At 34.7% G+C, this 24,436-nt stretch overlaps 1 protein-coding gene across 2 annotated transcripts; it reads left to right on the top strand.

The window, feature by feature from the left end:
- The first annotated feature begins 3,999 nt into the window (after positions 1-3,999).
- LOC149939901 (uncharacterized) lies at positions 4,000-24,091 on the top strand. 2 transcript variants are annotated; one of them, XM_090177579.1, is made up of 11 exons: positions 4,000-4,229; positions 4,363-4,542; positions 12,633-12,848; positions 13,046-13,175; positions 14,325-14,425; positions 14,491-14,543; positions 15,841-15,967; positions 16,085-16,260; positions 19,223-19,364; positions 19,841-19,978; positions 22,061-24,091. In XM_090177579.1, the coding sequence occupies exons 3-11, from the start codon at positions 12,695-12,697 to the stop codon at positions 23,605-23,607; spliced, it is 2,568 nt and encodes an 855-aa protein (XP_090033705.1). In that variant the 5' UTR covers positions 4,000-4,229; positions 4,363-4,542; positions 12,633-12,694; the 3' UTR covers positions 23,608-24,091. The 2 variants fall into 2 exon arrangements, with proteins under 2 accessions (XP_090033705.1, XP_090033704.1); XM_090177578.1 differs by lacking the exon at positions 4,363-4,542.
- Positions 24,092-24,436: the final 345 nt, after the last annotated feature.

Below are 24,436 nucleotides of genomic sequence, written 5' to 3' on the forward strand. Positions count from 1 at the left end.
GTGGTCAAAACATTTTCAGCTTCCATGGCAAATCGAAAGGGAAGTGCAACGTCTCCTTTTGGGAAATTTCATATCTCAGATAGGTCTACATTATATCAAAGATAATTTAAACTCGTTGTTAAGAAACTGTTTAAAACTATGTGGAATATTAAAATTAAGAATTAAAAGTTTCAAAACTAAATGTCAAAAAGATAAAAATTAAAGGTTTTCTTAAAAAGTATTTTGTATTTTTAAACTTGTCTTTCTGTCGTTAATGATGTATTCGTACACGTTTTCAAGTTCGACAAGCCCTTGTAATGGCTGCCAGATGAGACCTGGGACCCCCGCATTGTTCGCGGATGCTCCTTTTCTAGAAGGCCCAAGACACGTGTTAAGTGTTATCTCTTGGGGGGAGCGGAAAGCAGACGAGCGGGGTTTAAACGGTATCTTTGGCTTTTCGGACGCCAAAGCGTTCACCTTGTAAAAAATAAAAGTCCTCAAAAATAAAGCTATTTTTCTCGGTTTTAAATATACTTTGTTTCACTAGTTATTTCACCAATTCGATCAAACGATAGTTTAGTGGATTGTTTCAGTCCGATTGCTAAAATCAAACGCTCTCCTAAAATTAAAATTGTTACGAGAAGAAATAAACCGAAATTCTTCACTCGTACCCTAGATTCGAATACTAAGAGCTTTCCCATTGACGGTTTTGTTACGAAGCGTTTACCCTTTTCCGGCACGTGACCTCAGAAAAATCGGGCTCCATCGGTTGCGGTAAGGTGCAAACCATGGAGCAAATTTTTTCTGAGTTCCAGCAGGAAGTGGGTAAACGCTATCGTACACGCGCGAGAGAGTGATTTCGAATCTAGGGTACGAGTTTAAATTATCTTTGATTATATACGCCCGACTTTGAACAAAATCGGCAATTAACAATTCGGGGATTCTCCTTGTAAGTGCGCAGTTTGTACCCTTATTAGAGACTCTTATATTGGGATAATTACTTAGGTGGGGAATGAACTAGTGGCGACATGGAACCTAATCATCGCCGATTAAGTTCTATTTCGTCGCTAGTTCAATTCGCCACGTAATTATTCTAATTGTACTGCTCTAGCTTGTACCAAAATATTTTTATTGTTAAAAACTTGTTATTAAAATAAGCTGATTACCACTCAACTGAAAAAAATATATGATTTAATATAATATCATAATTAACATAATAATCATAAGTATCACTGAACGACGTCGGTTAATGATATTAATGATGATCTGTCGCGGGGTGATTGCGTAATCGGTGGATTAGAAACTGCAAATTCGTCGAAAAAATGACACCTACGTATTATGTACCAGCAAGCACTTCCTTCAAACACCAGGGTAATGTTTAAAATTTGTCCCGATTTAATTTACAAAAATCTGTTCGTCCATAGGATGAATGGTAATTGCCGAGACAGACTATCATTAACTAACGTAGCATTGGGAGAATAGGACGTGTCATTATAATTATAAACTAAAATTAGGTTACGTTTTTTTAAGGCTAATATAATTCTCAATAATAATATGGTAGATAACTATACTATACGTTCTAAAGTATTACTCGTTATGTTAAAATGTAGCTTTTTTCGCTCGACTTTTTCATAATTTAGGTCGCCATTTACCAAAATGGCGATTTTTTTCTTTTCTTTAAACGTGTGATAGACAATAATTCGTAGAAGAGCACTTCATACTATTTAAACAGTGAAATTTTAACAAATTATTTAATTATAGTATGTGGAATTTTGGATTTCAAGAAATTTATCTATTGACCCTGTTTCAATGCATGTTTCCCACCTTCCGGTTTGCCTGTACTATAAAGGTACGATTGTCAGGAGCCACGGCAGTCTGCCCGCGCGATTTTAAAAAGTCGTAGTTTTTAGGGTCTTGATATTGGTGTTTTTTATTTAAAATTATTTATCTACCGCAATTGATATTGTCTTAAGTAACATATTCTACTTACAAAACGTTGAAATTTTTTGTAATAATTTTTTTTTGAAAGCTGTTTTATTCAGTAACCGCGGAAGTACTCCTCCTAGGCTCCTACGACTAAAGCATAAATAACCCTACATTACCATGCAAAATGGGGGTGCATTTGGCCCTACCTGCCCCCCAATTCCGCGGCTCCTGCTTTTATTTAATTGTGTACTGTAGCTGACATGGATATTGAAAGCTTAATATGCGTTTTTATATTAAAAATTCATTCTTCTGTCCCCTTCTGACAGAGGACGTAAAACACAATGCCATCTACATTATAGAATTTGTAATGTAGCAATAAAATATGCTACCAAACAATTTTCTTATACTGTAATAAAACATCATATTTAATTACGACCAAAAATTAAAATAAAGGGAAAACTTCAGTCAAGATTATTTAATTTCAATAATCTTGCTTTAGCCACAAGCGGGCGTGACACGTAGGAGGTTTATCTCTGCATAGTGTAACTAAATACATTTCGGAGAAATGGGACTTCGGTGATATGAGCTTTCCGAGTAAAAGCAAGAATATGTCAATTCGGTGAAAAGGGAATTCGGTGATATGGGAATTCGGTGATATGGGAATTCGGAGAAAGGGGAATTCGGTGATATGGGAATTCGGAGAAATGGGAATTCGGAGAAATGGGAATTCGGAGAAATGGGAATTCGGAGAAAGGAGAATTCGGCGTTGTGAGGTCGACCCGTCAATGAATGGCCGCTGATTGGCTGAATCTTAAGCAAAGACTATATAATCATTAGTCGTTGCTACAAAATGAATTGGCGTCAGGTTCTCCCGTAGACTGGAGCATTCTAGGTAGGAGTATAAGATTTCTATGGTTTTTCCTCATCGTTATTCGTAAATTTGACTTAACAATGATACTTGCATTTCAATATAATTTTTGCATCGTTAGCTGATATTTTGACAAGTTTATTTAGGAAAACCATTATGACTTTTTAATTTGTCTGTAGTAGACGCTAGACCAAAGGCGCATTCGGAGAAGCTAGCGCCAGAGATCCTGGCAGTTATAGAGATGCGAAACTCCGCCGAAAACCTGACAAAAAAAATGCAAGTATCAGCGCCGCCCTTCGGCCGGAAGGAAACGCCCGTTTCAAGCCGAGAGACGCAAAAATTGTAAACGCGTTTTATTTTCGAAATAAAGTTTTAAAATGCCTGGAACCTATTGTTCAGCGATTTATTGTAATTCTTGTAAAGAAAAACAGCGCATTACTTTATTTAAGTTTCCAAAAGAAAAAGAACGGTGGGATATAACATAAGTTATTTTAATTAGAGTTATATTTTAATCTTTGTTTTTCAAAATAGTTCAAAACAATGGCTAGAAAATGTAGGAAGACGCGATCTTTTTGAAAAAGATACCAATTATCTACATAATAATAATAAAATATGTGCCATGCATTTTGAGGAGTCTTGTTTCATGAACAATAAAACCAGAAATATAACAAGGTCCAGAAACGTTTAGATCGCAAGTTACTTAACGTTAATCACTAAATATTAACAAACTTTAAAATATTAGCGTAAATCCTTGATGTAGTCCTAATTTCTCAAAAATCCTGTTTCTTATTTCTTTATTGTGGTTAAACAAGGCCTAAAAATTTTTAAAATGATAAACAGTTAAAATATGAACTTTATTTCAAATAAATTTTAAATATATACTAATGTATAAAAAAATACTTAAACTAATAAAATATAGTTCAATTCCAGTTTCAACTTGGTTTCTTCTTCGTTGGCGTTAGCCCAAAAAAATGTAAACAACGGTAACAATCCTAGAATCTCTGCGATTACTCCCCACGTACAGGCGTCGCTGCGATCGGCAAAAATTTGAAAAAAACTGGTTTGCTTAGGGTATAGGGAGTTTCGCTGCTTTCGCATCTCTATAACTGCCAGGATCTCTGCTAGCGCCGTTACGCCACCTAGACTAGTTTAGGCTGCGAATTGAGAAACGCCACGCTAATTTAAGACATGAAGTCTAAACCTTTAAATATCTTTGTGATCACACTTATATTATTAATGGTTTTTTCCCCAATTTTTGTGTTTAATTGCGACCTAACAGACTAACACTCTGTCCTTGCTAGCCAGTCCCAATCCATTGTGAAAGGCAACGGGGTTGAATGTTCAATTTGAACCATATTATGATTGGTTTGTGGCGGGTTGCCTTTACCTCCTCTAAGCCTTACTAAAAAAATATTGTAGTTGCCAAGACCAAGGCTTTATTAAGTCTGTTGACGCTGTAAGTAATAAAATAGTTTTTATTAATTATTATAAATAAATAAATATTACCGAAGTTGAGAATTGAAAATACGTAATTATAAAGATTAACTTCGATTAACCAATTTCCATTTTCATGACGTTTTTTATTGAAGTTAAAACTACCAAGTTTCAAGATCCACTTGTCGATTCCTAGCCCTTTGAAAGCTAGTTTATTTTAATGTGAAAATTATTTGAAAATGTAAATTTTTGCATGGCTCTTAGCGCGTATCTTACCGTGTGACTTTGCCTTCATTATAAACAGCATTTTCGTTGTTAAACTCAAAAAGTTAAAGGTAAGCTTGGTTGTACATTTCCCTTTTTCAAAATTATATCAATTATAATTAACAGCTCCATTGAGGAATTCCAGTCATAATAAAATTGGTTCAGTATTTATTATACTGATTTATTTGCAGAACACACTGTACATATATATGCACTTATTGCAGGACACACTGTACATATATATGCACTTATTAAATTAAAATGTAAATACTTGTGGAAGGTGTTAAGCATTAACATGCTACTAGTCTTTGTAAGTTGGGGACAGGTAAAGCCCATTTTTGAGTTTGCGCTCTTTTATATATTCCACTGGAATTAGTGTTTAGCTAAACTTTGGGGGATGTGTTAGAATCTATAATGACAAGATATTTCAGAGTTGTGTTTCAAATTCAAAAGTGTAAAAAGCAATTACTTATTAGGCTAGTTGATGAGCTGGGTAGGTTAACAGAATTAATACATAATGATTATTAGCAAGACATTTGAACTCTCAATGCTACAAAATGCTTGTTCGGTCCATCATTTTATGAAAATTATTAGGTTACATTGGGACAAAGTTTTCCCTTTTTACGCTTTCTCAAATTATTCACATCCCAATTTTACCCTAACTAAGCCACACTGTAAACTATTAGTAAATTTTAGTGTATATGAGACATTTGATTTTTTACTACTGTTTGGTAGTAAGGGCAATTAGTGTGACTAGGAAGGAAATTCGTAAAATTGCGCTGAATTGTAGTCTGCTGTTTAAATTCACCTGCTGCTTCAAATTGCTTTGGATAATTCAGCAAAGTAACAATTTTATTAATTATTTGTCAGAGCATATATATTACACCTTGATGATACTGTCAAAATTTTCTTTACACTCTCTTTCCATGACTCTAATGCCCCTATTTTGCCTATTAATGGGGTGTCACATGGTTAGTTCTCCAGGCTTCGTCTAAGTGCACCAATTTTTGGACATCGAACTTTTATTGTTTTCTAGTATTTGATTAAGGGATCTAATATTTGCCCAAGGGTATTTTTTCATAAATGTTTCCTCGATTTGGTGTTCTGAGCTTTCCTTTATAGTTAATTATTTCTTACTTTGACCTCGATTTGTTTTTGCATCTTTGGTACTTGGGTAGGGAACAAAAGTAGATGAGCATCCTTAATTTTTAGACCAGGGATCTTGTACGAACAATAACTGGCAATATTTCTTGTATTCAAGAACTATCAAAAGCTAAATGTATGCCAATCAAATTGAATAGGCGATATAATAAAGTAACAGGGCCTTCTTGTTTAGATGGGAAAGGCCACCTTCCACTATGCTTCCATTAGCTCTCCCACCAAAGAGCCTATGAATTCATCCCTAGGCTTTAAGTGTACTATTTCGTTATCCCATTTTAACAAGTTGAGCAAGCATATCTGACTTTATAATATCGCCTATTGAAGCTATGCTATTATTTCGTATTGGAATACTGGTTCTTGTCAATTCTAATTTCATAGTGATGTTTTGCTAAGAGTTCCAAAAACATCTTAGTGGTTAAACATTTGGGTCTTTTTATATACAGGGAAATTCTTGAAAAGTACTGTCTCACAGATGCCCATTTCCCCTGTTTGGTACTTCTTGTCACAAATTTTGATTTCAGGAGAGTACTGCGTTGTTGTCTGCATATTAACTAGCTTCAGAATGCTTCAAGCATTTATGTATGTTTCTTGTGTACATTTTTAAGAGATAAGTTGCCAGTACACTTCCCTGAGGTACATTATTGGTGCTTTTCTAGGTATTTTAGTATGTACCACTATTAAATACCATTTGTGATCTGCCAGTTAGATAGAATTTAAACCACTTTAGTGCATCTCCCCATTGCTTCAAGGTCTTGTTGGAGTAATTGTTGATGGTGTCAAATACCCAGCAGACAAAGTGTAATTTTTTTAATCTGTTAATCTGCTCAGGATTAATTTGTTTTATAAAGATTGAAGATTCCTGTGGTTGTAGATTGTGATGGCCTAAATCCCGATTGCAGTTTATGTAGTAGTTTCGGTTCATTTGCAAAGCTATATGTTTCTTTGTTCACAACTTTTTCTGTGGTGAGGGCAAAGCAAGTACTGATAGGGTCCGTAGTTTGCTGGGTTTTCTACATCAGCACCATTTTTATGTGTAGGGATAACTTTGGGAAAATTCTCTTATTTTTATGGTATGTTTATTGACTTGGGGATATTATGCCAGCCAGGTCCTTGACTATTATTGGAGGGATACCATCATCGATACCCACTGCAGTGCCTTATTGTTCTTATTTTGGAAAATATTGAATACTTCAGACTCTAGTACCATTACAAACTGTTCAAATCTTACTTGAGATTTTGATGTGTAATTTGATTGTAGTTAAAGAGTTTAAACTCTTGACACAAAGTACTTGATAAATATTATTGCTTTTTCCTTTGGTCTATCATGTGTTACATTTCCTTTGTGTAGAGTCAAAGTTTCTCTTGATCACTTGTTGTTTGGCTGTTCTAATTGTTTTGTCACAAGATTTCTTTACTTTTTATAGACTGTTGAGATGAGTTTCCGGCTGTGGTCCATAAATAATACTTAGATTTATAATCGCCTCTCTGATGAAATAACTTCTGGGGTGATCCATGAAGAGCGATTTATTGACGTATGATGTATTTTTGGGGAGTATTTGTCCAGTTTCATTTTCATTGTATAGGGAGTTAACATCCGAGGGGGAAAAAAAAAAGATAACGTAGAGGTTTTTTTTTTTCGCTGGCAATTTTGGCGCCATCTCTCGTGAATTTGTATTAACTATAGTGTCCGCCATATTGGGTAGAAACGTAGAATAAGTTGAATAACCTAGTCATGGGTAGGACTAAGAAAGTAAAGGAAGATGATCCTTCAGATTATGTTAATGAACTCCCTGATCATGTTAAAAAGAGGTACCTTGAAAAAATGAAATTAATCAACAATATCGATCCATATAAAATGAATTCAGACGATTTGAAACAAGTTCATGGGGATGGAGAACATAGAGGTGTAGGGTTTGGTTTTGAACATTTGCCGCCTACAGAATATGGGCATCTTTATCATTATTTAATTCACGGTATTTCACCATTTACTGAGGACCAATTAAATAATCGAAAAAGCCTTTTAGCCTATAATAATTTTGAGAATGGGTTTGTCCGTGATGTTCAATCGAAACAGATAGGCAGATTGTGTACCGCGGTGGTTTCATTTAGAGTGTTTAAAGATAAATGATGTTCCCAAAGGGAAATGATTTTGCCCTGATTGTGTTAAAGTTAATCGATCAAATAAGCGTAAAAAAACCATAGTAAAAAATCCTCATATGTTCACTGTAGGCTTCAGGTGCAAGGCTTAAAAATCTAAGCCATTTACGATTTCTTTCTTTTGAAAGTTCCTCGGTTTTTTCACCTTGGTGTTTTACTACGCGAGGGATCCTGAAAATTCCTATCTTACTCTCATTATCTATCGCCCCAAAAACACTTTTACACCGCTTGACACCGCAACTTTTAACCATCTTTAGAGCTCTGACTGTATGTCTGTGAACAGATAATTTCAACCCAATATGGCCGACTACAGCTTTATTATGAAATATAGTTCGCGGATGCCTCGAGAGATGGCGTGTAAATCGCGCCCATTTTTGAAAATGACGTCAAACCTATGTCAGTTGTTAACTCCCTATTAGTCAGAAAAATAGCACCTTACGCTGGGTCAGCCAGTGTTGCTATCTCGTTATGTTTTTAGGATTGATTTAAAAATGCTTGTGTGTTCATACATGGATAGTTTCTAACTGCTTTTATGGCTTTATTTTTTTGCACTTTTGTTTCCTGATAATACTTATCATTTCAACCTATATCTATACCACCTGAGGGTTATACAGTATCGTGGTTGTATGGATGTGGTCAATTAATGTCTTTGTATTTAAGGTGATTCTGGTTGTTTCGGTTATTAAAGGGGGGAACCATCAGTCGCAACCGGGGAAAGATAAATGGGGGAGCTCTACTTTATGGCGTGGAATCATGGCAAAATGATAAAGTAGTCATTTGGCTTTCTAAAGTGGCGCCATCTTCAAGGTTTGAAAAAAACCAAACACTTAATTTTTATCTCCGTCTCTGAACATATATTTTCCACGTTGCAATCACGTGTGCAACCAGCTCTTCTTTGTTTCTCATCATTTATCTCGGTAAGGCTGGGGGCTGATCGCTTTGTTTTTGATTAGAAGAAATATGTAGAGTGAAATTGGTTGTTTATTTTCATAATCAGACTTACAATTCGAACAGCCCCTGGTGAACTCCATTGTGGTCCTTTGTGAATAAAAATAAAGTAGTTTATAAGTTCACATGGTAAGCTTTACAGGCGCAAACTCGTGAGACCCCCAATGGCAGCGCAAACATTTACTGAGAGGAATTCTGTAAGCGTTTCCAGCTTGGGTTTTATGTTACACCCCCCTGTCATCCCGGTTGCGACTGATGTGAGAGCAATTGAGAGGAGGTGAGATGCTCTAAGCTTCCAATGGAGAGGAGCGTGAGATGAGTTTCCAAGCTATGAATTTAAATGAGTGGAAATAAGATTTGTCAAAGAATGTTTTTGGAGTGTGAGCGAGGTTAATTTAATTAGTGAAATGTGATGAGAGGAGATCAGCTAAAAAGTTGATATGCGGTGGTGAGAGGAGGTGAGTTTGAGTTTAGATGTAAGAAAACCAAAACAAAGGAAATATAAAAACATGACCTTCTTGGAAATAATTATGTAACTTTGGCCACTAACAAAGCCCAAACGTTAGAAGTCTATAAAGAAGTTAAAGACAGTAAATCTAATGTGGCCACCGGCCAGTAATGGTCATTGTTCTACCCCTGTGAGAACAGTGTGAGAGGAAGTGAGATGCGCAAAACTTCAAAAGGAGAGGAGCGTCAGAGAAGTTTCACAAAGTGTGCTTTTCAGCGAGAGGATTGAAAGGAGATATTTTATGACTTCCATAAACGGAAAAGAGCGTGAGATGAGATCAGATTTTTCAACAAAACAAGCGGGAGTGTGCGCGAGGTTAAATTAATTACCGAAATTGGATTAGAGGAGATGAGATAAAAATTTAGTTTACGGTGGTTAGAGGAGATGAGTTTGATTTTAAAATTTTAGAAACGGGAATGAGGTGGAATGAGGTGGAGTGAGAAATATCACAATTTTTTTAAAAATGCCCATGATAGCTAGTACTTTTTAGGGTGAGATAATTTTCATTTTCTTAACATGCCACAATTTGTGTTGGCCATTAAAACTGTACCAATATACAGGGTGGGCCATTAAAACTATACCAATATACAGGGTGTTTTTTTTTTTGCTCGAAAAAGGATTTTTCTCAAAAACTTTGTTTTCTAGGAAATTGAAATTTTTACTGTACATTATGCGTGCCGGGGGACACTTTCTACCAAAATTGCATCTAAATCGAAAAATATTTTCACGTTTTTTGAAAATTTTAATTTTAAACGCTAGGTGCTATAAGAAAATTGTAGAGCGTCACCGAAAACGTACAATTAGCGTTGGCGCGAATAAAATAGACGCCTTTTTCACTGACAAAATATGACTTGAAAAAGTGACAAGTTGGGCAAGCTAAAATAACTTTTTTTGAATTCCATTGGAAGAGTAGTGTAACTTTATGAAAGTCAGAAATTTGTTAATCTGGTATTTAATGCAATTTGGCTTGCAGTAAAATTCGCATTTGGGATATTTTACATAGCAATAAGTACCATCCTTACAGAGCAACGCTTCACCACGGTTTAAGAGATGGAGACGCTCAACAACGGCTGGATTTTTGCAACTGGCTGCTAAATTCCTTGCACGACAATTCTTCCACAACATGCTATTCTTGGTTGAATCCTCATTTGCAAGAGATGGCCCTTACAATCACCAAAATAATCATGTTTGGGAAGACACAAATCCACACTGGGGATATGAACACCATCACCAATTTCAATTTGGGCGCTTGAATGTTTGGATTGGTCTTGTTGGAAACCGGTTAATTGGTCCAGTATTATTACCGCAAAATCTAAATGGCCAGAGTTATTTAGATTTCTTGAGAAATGAGCTAGAACAACAACTTGACGAACTGCCGTTGGCGCAACAAGCAAGACTGTGGTTTCAGCAAGACGGTGCGTAAACAATGAATTTCCACAACGATGGATAGGGAGAAACGGTCCCGTACACTAGCCAGCAAGGTTGCCCAATCTGATTCTGTTGGATTTCTTTCTTTGGGGCTTTGTCAAGGACCAGGTGTACGCCACTTTGGTTGGGACCCTTGAAGAGCTGCGTCAACGAATTGTAAGCGCTTGCCATCAAGTAACCCCGGAAATGATTCAAGCCGCCTTCGACAATATAATTGTTCGCGCCCAAGCCTGCATCGCAGCCGAAGGTGGTATTTTCGAAATGTACTTATTAATTTTGTTTGTAAGTAGATAAATAAAATATCACTTTGTTTTTTCAAAAAATTTGCATTTTTCATCCTACGAAATTAAATTGTGTAATACCTTCTTCAGCATTGTCTCCTCGGTTTTTCAGCGGTGTTTATTGCATTAAACACCGGATTAACAAATTTCTGCCTTTCATAAAGTTACACTACTCTCCCAATGGAATTCAAAAAAAGTTATTTTAGCTTTCCCAACTTGTCACTTTTTCAAGTCTTATTTTGTCAGTGAAAAAGATGTCACAACACTATTTGTACATTTTCGGTGATGCTCGACAATTTTCTTATAGCACCTAGCGGTTAAAATTTTAATTTTCAAAAAACTTGAAAATATTTTTTGATTTGGATGCTATTTCGGTAGAAAGTGTCTCCCGGCACGTATAATGTACAGTACAAATTTCAACTTTCTAGAAAACATAGTTTTTGAAATAATCACTTTTTCGAGCAAACAAAAACACCCTGTATATGTATAAAATAGATAAACATGCCAAAAAAAATGAAAAAAGATTTACCCAAGTTTCAGTGGCATTGACAAGGGGGGTTTGTGGGTCCAGACCCCCCTTTGACCTACCTTTGAATGTACTAAATTTCCACCCCCTTCTCGACCCCCTCTTAACATTCGCATACTTCGACCCCCGCATTTGACGAAATTTCTGGCTTTGCCACTGCCAAGTTTTTGCATTTTTTTTGGAGATTTGACAGTAAGTGGGGCATTATATAGCTCAACACCATTACAAAAGCTATTTTAATTTTGTCTTTGCAAACAGAACTTCTAATATATTGTTTTGACAAGTAGAGTATTGATTTATTTTTATGATTAAATCTTTTATAGATTTTGGAGATAGTGAATTAAATATAATGACAAGACCAATAATAATAAATCTGGTAGATCATTAAAATTGTTTGAGCTAGTGTTAGGTATTTGTTTTCCCCAGATTCTTTTCTGAAGTAGACATAATCCGGTGTTTGGGTCACCTTTGAAGGATTTTAGTTCCTTCCTACCCCTACATTTTTATTCAGTGTCCAATAAATGTGTTTATTTATTAAGAACTATAAAATATCTGGTTTAATTAAATAGAAACTCTGCTGGAGTATTTGTAATTTATTGTTCATTCAGTCATAAGTTCTTTCATTTATTGCACTCAGAGGGCCTTGAAGAACTCCAACCCTGTATGCCTTGCACCTGTTGCACTTGAATAGTTATTACTATCATATATAACATAATTACCCATAAGTGTGACTCTGTGTAACATCTCCTTAGACAAAATTTCACTGAGACTGTTTCACACGGAATTTACTAAAAGTAGACCCAAAAATGGAAAATTCATGTACTTTTGGTGCTATTGAGAAGGTTACCACGGAATTGAGGCACAAGCTTAACTATTTATTGGTAAAGTTAGAAATGTGTGAAAAATTCTGTGCATTTTTAAAATCTGTTTCACTAACTTTCACTTTCATCTGTAAAGTTGGTGACGCATTTTTTGTCATAGTTTCAAGCGACATAATTTACGTCATAACTCGTGAAATTTTTTCATTTAAGAAAATGTTCATGGCATACTTCTGAATAATCATGTTACTATGGAAAACAATTCAACGTACAAAACAAACCAATGACAGATTTTCCCAAGTAACATACTGTATGATATTTTATTTATTTTTAGGTAATTCTAATTTAGGAGTATACGTATTATGTGAAGGTGGCTGTCGTTTAATTTGAACAGTCATGTCGGTGTCTATTAGCGACACCAATTTGGAGAGAAAATTTTCATCAGTATCCAATACACAAGACAGTATACAATCATTGTCTCTGTGGATAATACATCATAAAAACCATGCAAAAAAAATTGTTGATGTTTGGATGAAAGTTTTGAAAAAAGGTAGTCTTTAACGCTTGGTCATTAGTATTATTGTTATAGTTATTGGGTGTAATATTGGGGATTTATACCTTCTACTAGGAATGAATTTGATTTATTTACTGCGTGGGTTAAAATTAAGCTTTTTGTCAACACATTCTTATAAATGCACCTTGATTTTAGCTTTTTAAGCTCTTTTCTTAACCTATTTTTCTTTTTAGCTAAAATATCCCAAAGGCTCACTTTATTTTATCTGACCAATGATGTCATTCAAAACAGCAAAAGAAAAGGAACTACTAATTTCTTGGAAGCCTTTCAAAATGCTCTACCAGAAGCAGCCATCCTATTGAAGTAATACACAGATGCTTCAATAACCTAAATATAGTAGATAAATTGCTACTATCAGAAATACATGAACCGAAATTATCAGCGAGCCCTTTTTTTAGCGACACGCTTTCTCTGTACTGCAGGGGGAGGGTGGAAAATGGGATTCGAAAATTTCATCCCACCCGACCGCGTAGGAAATATACGAGTGCATCACGGGTAGATTATATCGCCATCTATTTAAAAAAAAAAACAAGTTTTTATTTAAAAAAATCTCGTGAAACATCATCTGACAGCCTAGAGTGCCGTCTGCCGACCTAGGGTAAAGGTTGTAATAATGTTATAATTTGTTAATCATGCAGAATGTACAGGATTTAGTTCGTTATTTGAAAAATCTCAAACGGCCGTTTGTTTTGGAAATGAGAGAGTTATTTTTAGCATTGTGAAGTCAGACAATGTATCTAATTATTTGGTGGAAACTTTAATTTAAAATCTTTAGGTTGATTTTTAGTATTTGTAAACTTATCCACGGTTTTCACCTTTTTACTCAAATTTGAAGGCAGTAAATAACATTGAGTACTAACATTTCTAGTTTTGATCAAAGACTTAGCTCATTTTCTAGTCTGTGTTTACAAAGTTTACTACGACCAGCACTAGGTGGCATATTCATGCACTCAAGTCGGAGTGGGAGATTTCGGGTGGTTTGAGGAGGGGAAGGGTGACATCGCTTATTAGAGGGGGAAAACAGAGAACTTGGGTCTAGCGTTAGAGAAATAGGTCGCTGATAATTTCGGTTCATGTATTTCTGCTACTATGAACACTGACATTTCAGATACATTTTTTTTCTTTAGTAGTAACCAGTTTTATTTTAGGTCCAACATTTCTTTATTGCGCACACACACTGGTTTTATATCCTAAGGGATACAATTTAACCTGGCCACCTTAATTAGAGGCATAAAAGTCGCTTGATGACTTGGGTATTAGCCTAGCTGATTATTTTTATTATTAAATAGTTTTTGGCAAGCTACTTTTGCTCAGATTTGCCATTTTAACAATAATTTTTCGAACATCAACATAAATTTGAAGTAAATCCAGCTCTGGCTATTGATTTAGCGCTATTAACAGAAGGCCTTTTCAAATAGACTGAATTAAGTATTATGATAAATTTAATTTTAGGGATGAACAAATCAGAGGGTCAGTTCAAAGAGTTCTGAAGATATGGGAGCAGCGTACTGTTTACAGTTCTGATTTTATAGATGAGTTGAATGCAGTATTGAGTGAGTTAAATTTTTATTGCAATTCTAATGGTGTTTTGTATCAGATGTTTTTCTTTTACTTACAGATAGTTCCAAAAACATAACTGCTGCAGTTTCGAAAATAGTTGCAGAGTTTAAAGTGAGTTTTATTGCCTTTTTTAGAAATTAAAATGTATTAAAGTTAAACAATTTATACAAATTTTTCAAAATACAGTTTCATCTAACTACTAGTAGTACTTTTGTTATGTGCAATATTCTATTATCTTTTACTTAATGTAGTACATTTAACACACCGGACATGCAATTGATTTATTTCGATATTTATGGAGTATGGGAAATAGCATTACCAGAACTCAATAATTATATTTCATAATGGTATTAGTTAGTTAAAATAATAACTGTGTAGACTGACACTGGATTGATCTCATACCTATAAAGGCAAGTGCCTCTATCAAATAAAAATATGCAACTTAAAAAAATTAAACATGGGAAAGATAATAGAACTGACACACTTATGTGAAGCACAATTATTAACGTACGTCATTACCAGAAATACATGAACCGAAATTATCAACAAGCAAATTTTTCTCGGATGGCAATTTCTCTGTGCGACAGGGGAGGGTTTAATAGCGAGGCCTTGTTAATTTTCCGCCTCCCGCGACTATAGGAAAAATTTCGAATGCTCCATGGGTAACTAGACCGCCACCTAGGCGGTAGCTGCAGCAGCTGTCGAAAATGGAAAAAGGAGATGAATTAAACACCTTTTTAACTCATCTTACCAGATCATTTATGTATGAAAGAACAGAGAAATACTTAGTTTTATTAGAATCAGAAAATATTCAGAATTATTTAATGGAGCTACTTAAGATATATGAAACCTAGAGAAAGATATTTAGGCCTGCAGTAGCAAAGAAACAGAAGGCCACGGAAGAAGAAGAAACTAAAATAAACCACGAGAAAAGAACTAGTAGAAATAAGAAAAAAATGTATTTCATTTATGAGTAAGGCTACCTTTACGTTGCTATTCAGTTTTATATTTCAAATGAAACAAGTACAATTATTTTAACAAAATATTACAAATATTTTGTGTATAATTCTTAACGTAGTCAAGTTAGTCTAGTTTTGGCCTTTCTTCCACTGACACATGATGCACTTCTAATTTTTCCCCAGCAGCATTTTTTTTTTTCGAGAAAGTTTCGCTTGGCAGTTGCCAGGTAGCTTGGGGAGGTTCTCTTTTCGAGGTGGGGAAGTTGACACTCTGCCACTAAGCTGGGGGAAAACGGGGAACTTGCCTCCAGTGTTAGAGGAATAGGACGTTGATAATTTCGGTTCATGCATTTCTGTCATTACCTTAAAATTATTTTTAATAATTCCTAATATGTTGTGATCTGCCATTAGTTTCAGCTATTTTCTAATGACTATTTGTTTTAATTTAGCCTGAATCTGCTATTGAGAAAATTCGACAAGTAGTTATAGCTGAAAATGAAACTGCTAAGAAACTCCAAGCTTTAAACAACACTAAATTTGATGCAGCTAATTCTGAAATTTTACGCCAGTTCAAAGGTTTTAATTGTTTTAAATATTTTAAGTTTTTAATGGCTATTAACTGAAATATTTTAGTTTTATTCAATTTTTATTAAGTTTAAGTGCATATTTAAAAGTATTTAAATTTTAATACAGATAGGAAGCATGGTCAACAATTTTCCAAGGATTTCGAAGATGCTACTAGATGTTTAGAAGAATACATTATAGCTGTTGAAAAGGATTTAGCTTGCAGAACAGAACTTATTCAAATCCTGGAGCAAGCAGAAATATACTATGATACGCAGAGAGGAGAAGCCAGAGTTGTATCAAATGTAAGTTTTCCTAACCTCATTACTACCCTACTGAAGGACATTTTGTGGACAGGCTTTAATAACATTATCCCCAAAGTAAGATTTCCATAGTCTTCAACATGTGTATGATATAATTAAATAAACAAATATATAAGTAAAACTAGAAGCCTATAATAAGAGAAGCCTCTAATTCCCTATACCGCCAACGTAAACCTTTTGAAACGTCTCGTTTACGACACAGACCAAAGAAGAAATTAATGCGGCCTAGGACTAGCAAATCTAGTGAGCGCTATATTTAGTCTTCGTAGCGAAAAAGTTGTTTGCTCTCCAAAATGTCGGTTGGCAAACCTGAAACGTAGGTACAGATCATCCTTGGTTTAAAACTTTAAACGCAAAAGGTGGACAAGGCTTAAGGTTTTTCAAAGCGTATTGAGAAAGTTATTCGGAGATATCACCTTCAGAATCACGATTATTTATCATTATGTATATTTGTGATAACAAATAATAGATGTAACATTTATGTAGAAAGGACATCGCATTTCTTCTACGGGATTTGGCTTGCGACCGATTTTTTTCAAATTGAAACATGTTGTTGGGCTTGATCAAAGGAGCAAAATTGTTCATTGACATTTTTTCCTAGCTCCTATAGTTTGGCCAGTAGCAGCGGTCAAAAGTGGACGAAAGAAGTTTCGGCCCATCGCTTATGTTTGCGCGTCGCTAGTCCGGGCTCACTATCAATAGAGTTTTCTTGCCGAAATTCCGGGTGCTTCCCTAAACCAAGCGTAGTATTTGGTTTCATTCTGATCGCACGATGAACGAACTCAGTAGATAAATAGTTAAGTATTGAGTCTTAACTGTCGTGTGACCGTGACTTTAACCGACTATGTGCTGTATAGATAAATAAGTGTTTGATCAGTCGAGTGACTGTTTCTTACCTATGAGTGAGTGTTGAATGTGGGATTCAACGAAACCGTTAATCATATATATTCTGATTTCTTTAGTATTTCTTCTATTTTATTATTGCTCATAAAATATTGAATAATAAATAATTCCACGTACGAAAATTCATCGAATAATAAGTTGCGAGAAAAGAAATAATGAAGTAGAGGTGTAAAAATCTTGGCAAGAAAACTCTATTGATAGTGAGCCCGGACTAGCAGCACGCGAGCATAGAGCGCTAACCGATGGGCCGTAACTCCTTTTAACAAATAAACTATACTAAGTTTTGTCCACTTTTGACCGCTGATACTGGACAAACTATAGGAGCTAAGGAAAAATGGAAATAGACAATTTTGCTCCTTTGATCAAGCTTAACAACATGTTGCATTTTGAAAAAAATCTGTAGAAAGCCAAATCCCATAGAAGAAGTGCGAGGTCCTTACCAAGTTCAATCAAAACTAGGTGAGTCTCTCAAAATCCCCAGAAAAATCCTGTGGAAATTCTACAAGCTAAAATTTAAAGAATCTTCTGCATTTTTCAAATGTTTTTTCCTCTACTGTTCGCGTATGAATCGAGGGGCTATCCAATTATTCCAATGTTAGAAATTTTGTACATCAGATTTCAATATTTAATTGATTAAAGCTACTAAATTTACGTGATTTCAAGTGATTTCACTGCTGATTTGTACACCTGAAGTCCCTCGGTATGAGTATATCGAGAGTATATTTTCTGGCCACATATCGCATTAACAAATCGGTATCCCTCTGAATACCTCTAGTTCAAAATCGAGATGTTTCTCGATTTTGGGCGAGTTAGAGGCTTCTCTTATTATAGGCTTCTGGTAAAATGAAGTATTTATTTTCTATTTTGAAAATTAACCAAAATATTTAGTCTTTAACAAACAAAATTGACCAGAGTTATGTGGCAGCTACATGTCACAGCACTACTTATACTATTAATTATTAATTACACTTTTTATAAGTTGTATCTCTTAATATAATTTTCTGTAAATTTAATACTTTGTAAATGAAACCTAAACCTTCAGAATTCAAATTGCTGAAACTGGCTAGATTCAACAAATTTCATTTCCCCTTAAGCTGGAGCGAATGTGCCCATGTGGGAAAATTTGGTAGTTGATCTATGATGGTGATGAATTAGCGATGACAGTCAAAACTGTATGTTTTTAAAACACATTTTACTTCAATGGAGATTGATATTTTTTAAAACTTGGTTCAATCTTACCATGTTGAGTACTAGCCACTCTTGTAATTAAAGGAATTTTTATTGTCTTAATTTAAAAATCTAATGGATAGGTTTATATCTTTGAGTGGCAACAGGAATCCATACCTCTACTTATGCTTATCCTGCTGTATCGCAAATGGTAAGATCACTCTGATGGCTTTGGCCCCGCCTATGAGAGAAAAAAAGCCCCTCTGTGCGCGCTTCCTTCATGTAGTTGTTTTTTAAGTTAAAGGGACTCCAAAGTTCGGTGGCAAAAAAATGAAAATTGAGCATGCTTTTCATTCCCCCCAACCCCTCACTCGGCCTTGGCATAGACGGGCAGAGTGAACCGTAAATTTCGCACTTTATTGACTTTCTACACATTTTGCCACCGAACTTTGGAACCCCTTTAAGATAGTGACATCTGTTTCTAGGTACACCGGGCTATAAATTCTGACACACTGTTAAAAAAACCGTCAGCCATATTGAGATGAAAATCTGCCGCGATAAGTAATTCAAAGTAAAGGTATGGATTCCTGGTAGTAATTATTATAAATTTCAAAAAAGTTTACTGTTTTTTAATTGATGTATTTTTTCTCATTAGAACATGCTACAATAGACTGGTTAAGCCACCCTCAAAAACATGTAGTTGAGTACTTGTATAAGTGCAGATCTGCACATGCAAGTTTCTCCTAGGCTCCTACACATTTATTTGCACTGGCTTAACCTGCCTACTGTCTATTGTCTACTGTCTACCATAAAAGAAACAAAACTTAATAATTGCTCCGAATTAGTTCCTGCTTTGATCAATATGTGTTTTCAGGCGTATAAAAGCTTCAGTACAAGAGTTTCAGCCCAGAAGAAGCGCATAGTAGAGATAATTAAGAACTTGCCCAGTCCATTTCCATCTCCTTGTGCTGATGCTCCTTCACCTACCAACTCTGAAGGAATACCCGATTTTTCATGTAAGTTCTCGTATTTGTTTTTTGAACTCTTAAACTTTCTGTATCGGTGTCAGTTTGAATTGCTATAAAATCAGTGACATTTTAAAGTATGAATACTGTAAGTACCCTACTTTCATACCCACTCAGTAACTGTAGTAAAAATCTTATCTAGAATAATATAAATGCACGCGTTGCTGGCACAAGCTATTTAACATGACAACTGGGTTTCTATTTTTACTAACGGATTCGTAAGGCACTAGTCTTTGTTTGACCAATTTCCCGAAGTTGTTGGGAAGATAGCCAATATTTGAAACATTAATATAAAATAACCATTTATTGCTGTTTTTGACGTAAAGTAATTGTTTCCCACTTTTCATTGGAACTTCCCCTTAAAAATGCATACATCTGCTTTACTGCACTTTTATAGGTGCTTGTGTCTCAATATTCAATAATACATTTACACTTCTTTTTACTTTGGTGAATTTTTTATTTATTAGCTGTGGTACCCAAAGCAGCTTCACCAGTAGAATCAGTACCATCTCCTGAAGGAACACCGGAAGATCTTAGATTATCACCACCCATTAGTGACCCAACTCAAGGTATTCCTCAAACAGTATCAAGTTTCATGCCTCAAGGTTTGTATATATTACCATACAGAATTATTGGTATTTTGGCAATAGGGCCTGAAATCTGCTTTATATTCTTGAAAATGATACCATATCGTCTACACAATTCTTGAACCCCTCAGCTTTACAATATTTTCTGCTTAAAATTCATTTCAACAGTCAGGCAAACTGTATTTTCAACTTATTTCGAAAGTTACTTCTCTTAAGTCACGTTTCATTCTGGTATGCGATGTATTATTAATTTTGTAGATATTTAGAAAATCGATATAATTTGTGGAGTTAGAAAAATTTCCTTTAAAGTTGGAAAGAACTTTACAGAGATAAAATAGTTTCTTTTGGATATTTTCGATTTTTTTAAGTTGCAATAATGGAACAGTAAAACACAGAAGACATGATTAATGATTTATATAAAGCGATAACGCAAGGAATACTTATTTTTTTACTTTCGTTTTGAGGTCCTAAACATTTGGCTAACCAAATAACTTGAATATTAGTGTCAGATGGGTGTCTATGCGATGAAACATGTGAATTTGAGTTAAAATAATTTTTACAGCCAAATACAGAACATTTAGGTGCTATATTTAAAAAAATATTAATCATTAAAATTAAGCAATAAGACATGCAGAAATTTAATTTAAATCGGGGCTGTCCAAAATCGATCTTGTAGATCGAAATTTTCAAGGTCAAGTAACATAATAACCATAAGTATGGCATTATATACGACCCATAATGTGCTTAGGTCTCAAATTTTAACAAAACTATTTTCAGAATCAAAAATGTTTAAAATGCATTACGATTCAACTCGCGGAGAATTGCTCATCCTTAAATAATGATTTATATGGTTATTGCCAAGACAGACTATCATTACATAATTTAGCGTTGGGAGAAGAGGAAGTGTCATACTTATTATTATTATTGTACTAATGGTAATGCTCTTATAAAAAGCAAATGGTGTCTATAAAAATTAAAGCCAATATGCGAATGCAGTATTTAGCAGTGGCGTTGCCAAAAGTGGGAGGTTGGCGAATGTGAATGTTAAAAGCGGGCCTAGATGGGATTAAAATTTATTACAGTCAAAAACGTTATACCCAAGAGGCTTTAAAATTTATAATATTAAAAGATGCAAAGTGGCAGGTAATTGTGTATGCATATTTAAATAGTACATAAACTTATATACATAATTTTTAGGATATTTTATCAACATTCTAAGTATTAAATCTTATGAATTGAGATTTAAAATTTTCCTTTGTACTTACTACTATCTACTTTGCTAGTTTAAGAATACGGCCTAATATACAGCATTGATATGAAAATATATACGCTTTTAAAAAAAAGTAAAAAATTTCCGAAGGGTAATGAAAATTAATTGTAAATTAAAACATTACTTAAAAAATACACAATTTTCACATGAAACGAGGCCACGTGTTGGTAGAGAATCATAAAGAAAACGAAAAGATCTATCTCGAATAATAACCTTGAACCAGGCCGAATGCCTTTTATAATAAATACCGCCAAAGAAAATGAAATTAATTAAAATAAAAGTTTCGCTCTACTACCTTAAAATAATCTGTTTCAAAATACAGAATGATATAGGCATCTTTCGAAAATACGAACAACGAACAAAATAGTGCTGTTAAATACAACGTGTTATAACGTAAATAGAAATTCAATGTTTTGTTGTATTTAGCAAAATTGGGCTACTATATCGATAAGTTGAAAGACCTGTAGTACAGTAGTTGGAATTTTACCCTTTTTTCTTTGGCACCTACGCAGTGTTGCTATAACCAATATCATTTACCGCAGAGTCTTGTTTCGTTTTATTTTAACCAACGACATCACCAGACTAGAGGAAACACACCCTCCCACGCGGTTGCCAAAAACTAGTTTCCCGCCACTTTTATATGATCAAACCTTATAGTGCCGCTTGTAAGAACCTTGTACCACACCCAACTATTTTTTTTTACTGGAATTGTACCTTTTTTAAGTACACGAGTATCATAATAATTATTAAACAATTTACATTTTATTTCTTCTAATATTCCTACTAGGTTTTTTTTCATATGTTTACAATTTTTCTATTCCTTACTGTAGCTGGAATGATGGCCTTTTGGTTGGAAGCTTTTCAAACTGGTTCACCAGCAGCCCCTGCTCAAGATCCTAAGAGTTCTAGCAGTCTTGACAGTCGTTTAATGAATCTTATGCATAAAATTCCCAGTAAGGTACCTCCCTTTCTAGAACAGAAGGGTATTTTCCCTCTTGGTGGTGATGAGACTCCAGTCAAAGATGAACATAGTGGTCAAGAAACGCCAGTTCAAGATGAGAGCACTACCAATTTAAAAGGAGCAAAAACTATGTTAAATCATAAATCTCACCCCGAAGGTGCAGAAGTTAACAAAAATAAAGAAGCTAGTCAAGTACATAAAACTGATTCTATACCTAATAATAAAAAGACACCACCAAATCACTCCATCGCAAATTCAGAAGTGAATTCTAAGTGGAAAGCTGTTGCACCACAAAATGGAATAACTAAGTCTCAGGAAGAGAAGAAAGAATCTTTTATTGAACCATTAAAACCTCCTCCAATGCCTAACTTTGAGAATTTTGGCTTTCTTGACAGTCCAACTTTAAACAGTGGATTATCCACTCTAAACAGTTCAATGTCTAAAAGTCGCACTGATCCGAGACTTAATTCACATAATTATAAGTCCAACAGCAAAGATGGTGAGCAGACAGATTCTTTACAAGGAGTTGATGACACTGAGATTATGGATATGGAACTTGAGGATTCGGACGAAGGGGAAGGAACATCGGAACCCAAAAAGCAGAAAGACAGTGCAAATCATAAATCAGATTTATCTTTTTCGCCCAATATAAGTTCTCTTTCACAGCCTGGTGGTCATGGGGTCAGCTCAAAACAATCAAATTCAGTAATACAGAAATCACTTATAAACAATGTAAATAGTAAACAATTAATCCCTTCAAAAGAGAAGAGTGGTAAGGAGTGCTCAACGGCACCAGTTATTAATGCTAGTGATTGTCCACTCCCATCTAAGAAAGGGCCGTCTCTTCTAGAATCGCCTGTAACTAAAGAATTTGCTTTTAAAAGTGATAGTATTGACCAGCGACTTAAAGAGCTACAAAAAACTATGCCCCTAATTCAAGAAGGTGCTCTTTTAGATTCTCCAATACAAAGAAGTGATGTTGATATTCATAGTTCATCAATTTCATCTTTTTCTCAACATGGACAAACGGACTATGACATGAAAGATTTTCACACAGATAGAATGGGAAACAGTTATAAATTGGCTAATAGGGGGTTTTCTCGAATTGAAACTATACAGACATTGCGAAGTGAAGAATGGGGAGCCGAGCCAGCCTGGGATATGGAAATGACCATTTCTGAAAATCCAGCTCCTTTGTATGATTATGAGCAAGCCCCACCATATACACAACCACCATCTATGCCATATCACATGCCTCCAGATGCTGGTGATTTTGATTACAGGTATAATAATGGTTCAAGCTTTCCAAATCATTATGACAATGGTGTAAGAAAGTACCATTCGCATCCTGATAAGAGGTTTCCTCAAAGACCATTTAGACGAGGTAGAAGAGGTTATTTTAATAAGCAGTACTGATTTTGATTTACGTTTTTAAAGGGGGGAGACCTTTGGTTTAATTTATACTATTAAATTGGGCATTTAAACCTTTTTCTTGATTCCCTAATGATATCAATTGGATCATCAACGAGATGACCATGAACCATAAGACTTGGTTTAGTACTTGAAAACTTTTAAATTGTTTTAAATCATCTATTATCAGTAGAGCTGTTGCAATTTTAATATACCATTACTGGGTGCGCGATTATGTAAAGCCCCTCAACTGTATAAAACTGTAAATATAGTTGATTTTCTATAACTTGTTTTGAGCATTCTATATTTCACTTCTATTTCTCAAGAGTTTTTCTTTGAGGCTGAGTCTGATAGGACACGTTTACTTCATAAAACTGAAGTGTTGTATTTGTGTTAGGCATAAAGTTTTATCAAAATGAAAAACCATAAGAAAGAAAAATTTGTTATGTGCTGAATATTCTGGTAGTAATTTGTTTAGTACACTATAGAGTGACACATAAAATGTAAATAAAATAGTTGTTAAGCTTTTTTAGTGTGATTTTTTTTAAATATTTCAATATTTAGAAACATTTGTATCTTAAGTAAACCAGGTCTTTAAGGTTATAGAAGATTTATTCCCGAGAACCATTTCGAAGCTTGAACAGCATGGCAAAAGCAACTTGATTTCAAATACTTTCTGCTGTATTCATTATTGCATTTTTAATTTAATTTTAGGTCCTGTAGCTCACGCGGGGGACATAAAGCAATGAAACTTTTAATTACCATGAACCAGGTCTTCAAGGTCATTATCTTAAGGGCGGTTAAGTTTAGACAGTTCCAATTAGAAAAATGTGTG

This window comes from Leiobunum rupestre, chromosome 6 (assembly GCF_980474605.1).
Source record: "Leiobunum rupestre chromosome 6, qqLeiRupe1.1.hap1, whole genome shotgun sequence".
Taxonomy (NCBI): domain Eukaryota; kingdom Metazoa; phylum Arthropoda; class Arachnida; order Opiliones; family Sclerosomatidae; genus Leiobunum; species Leiobunum rupestre.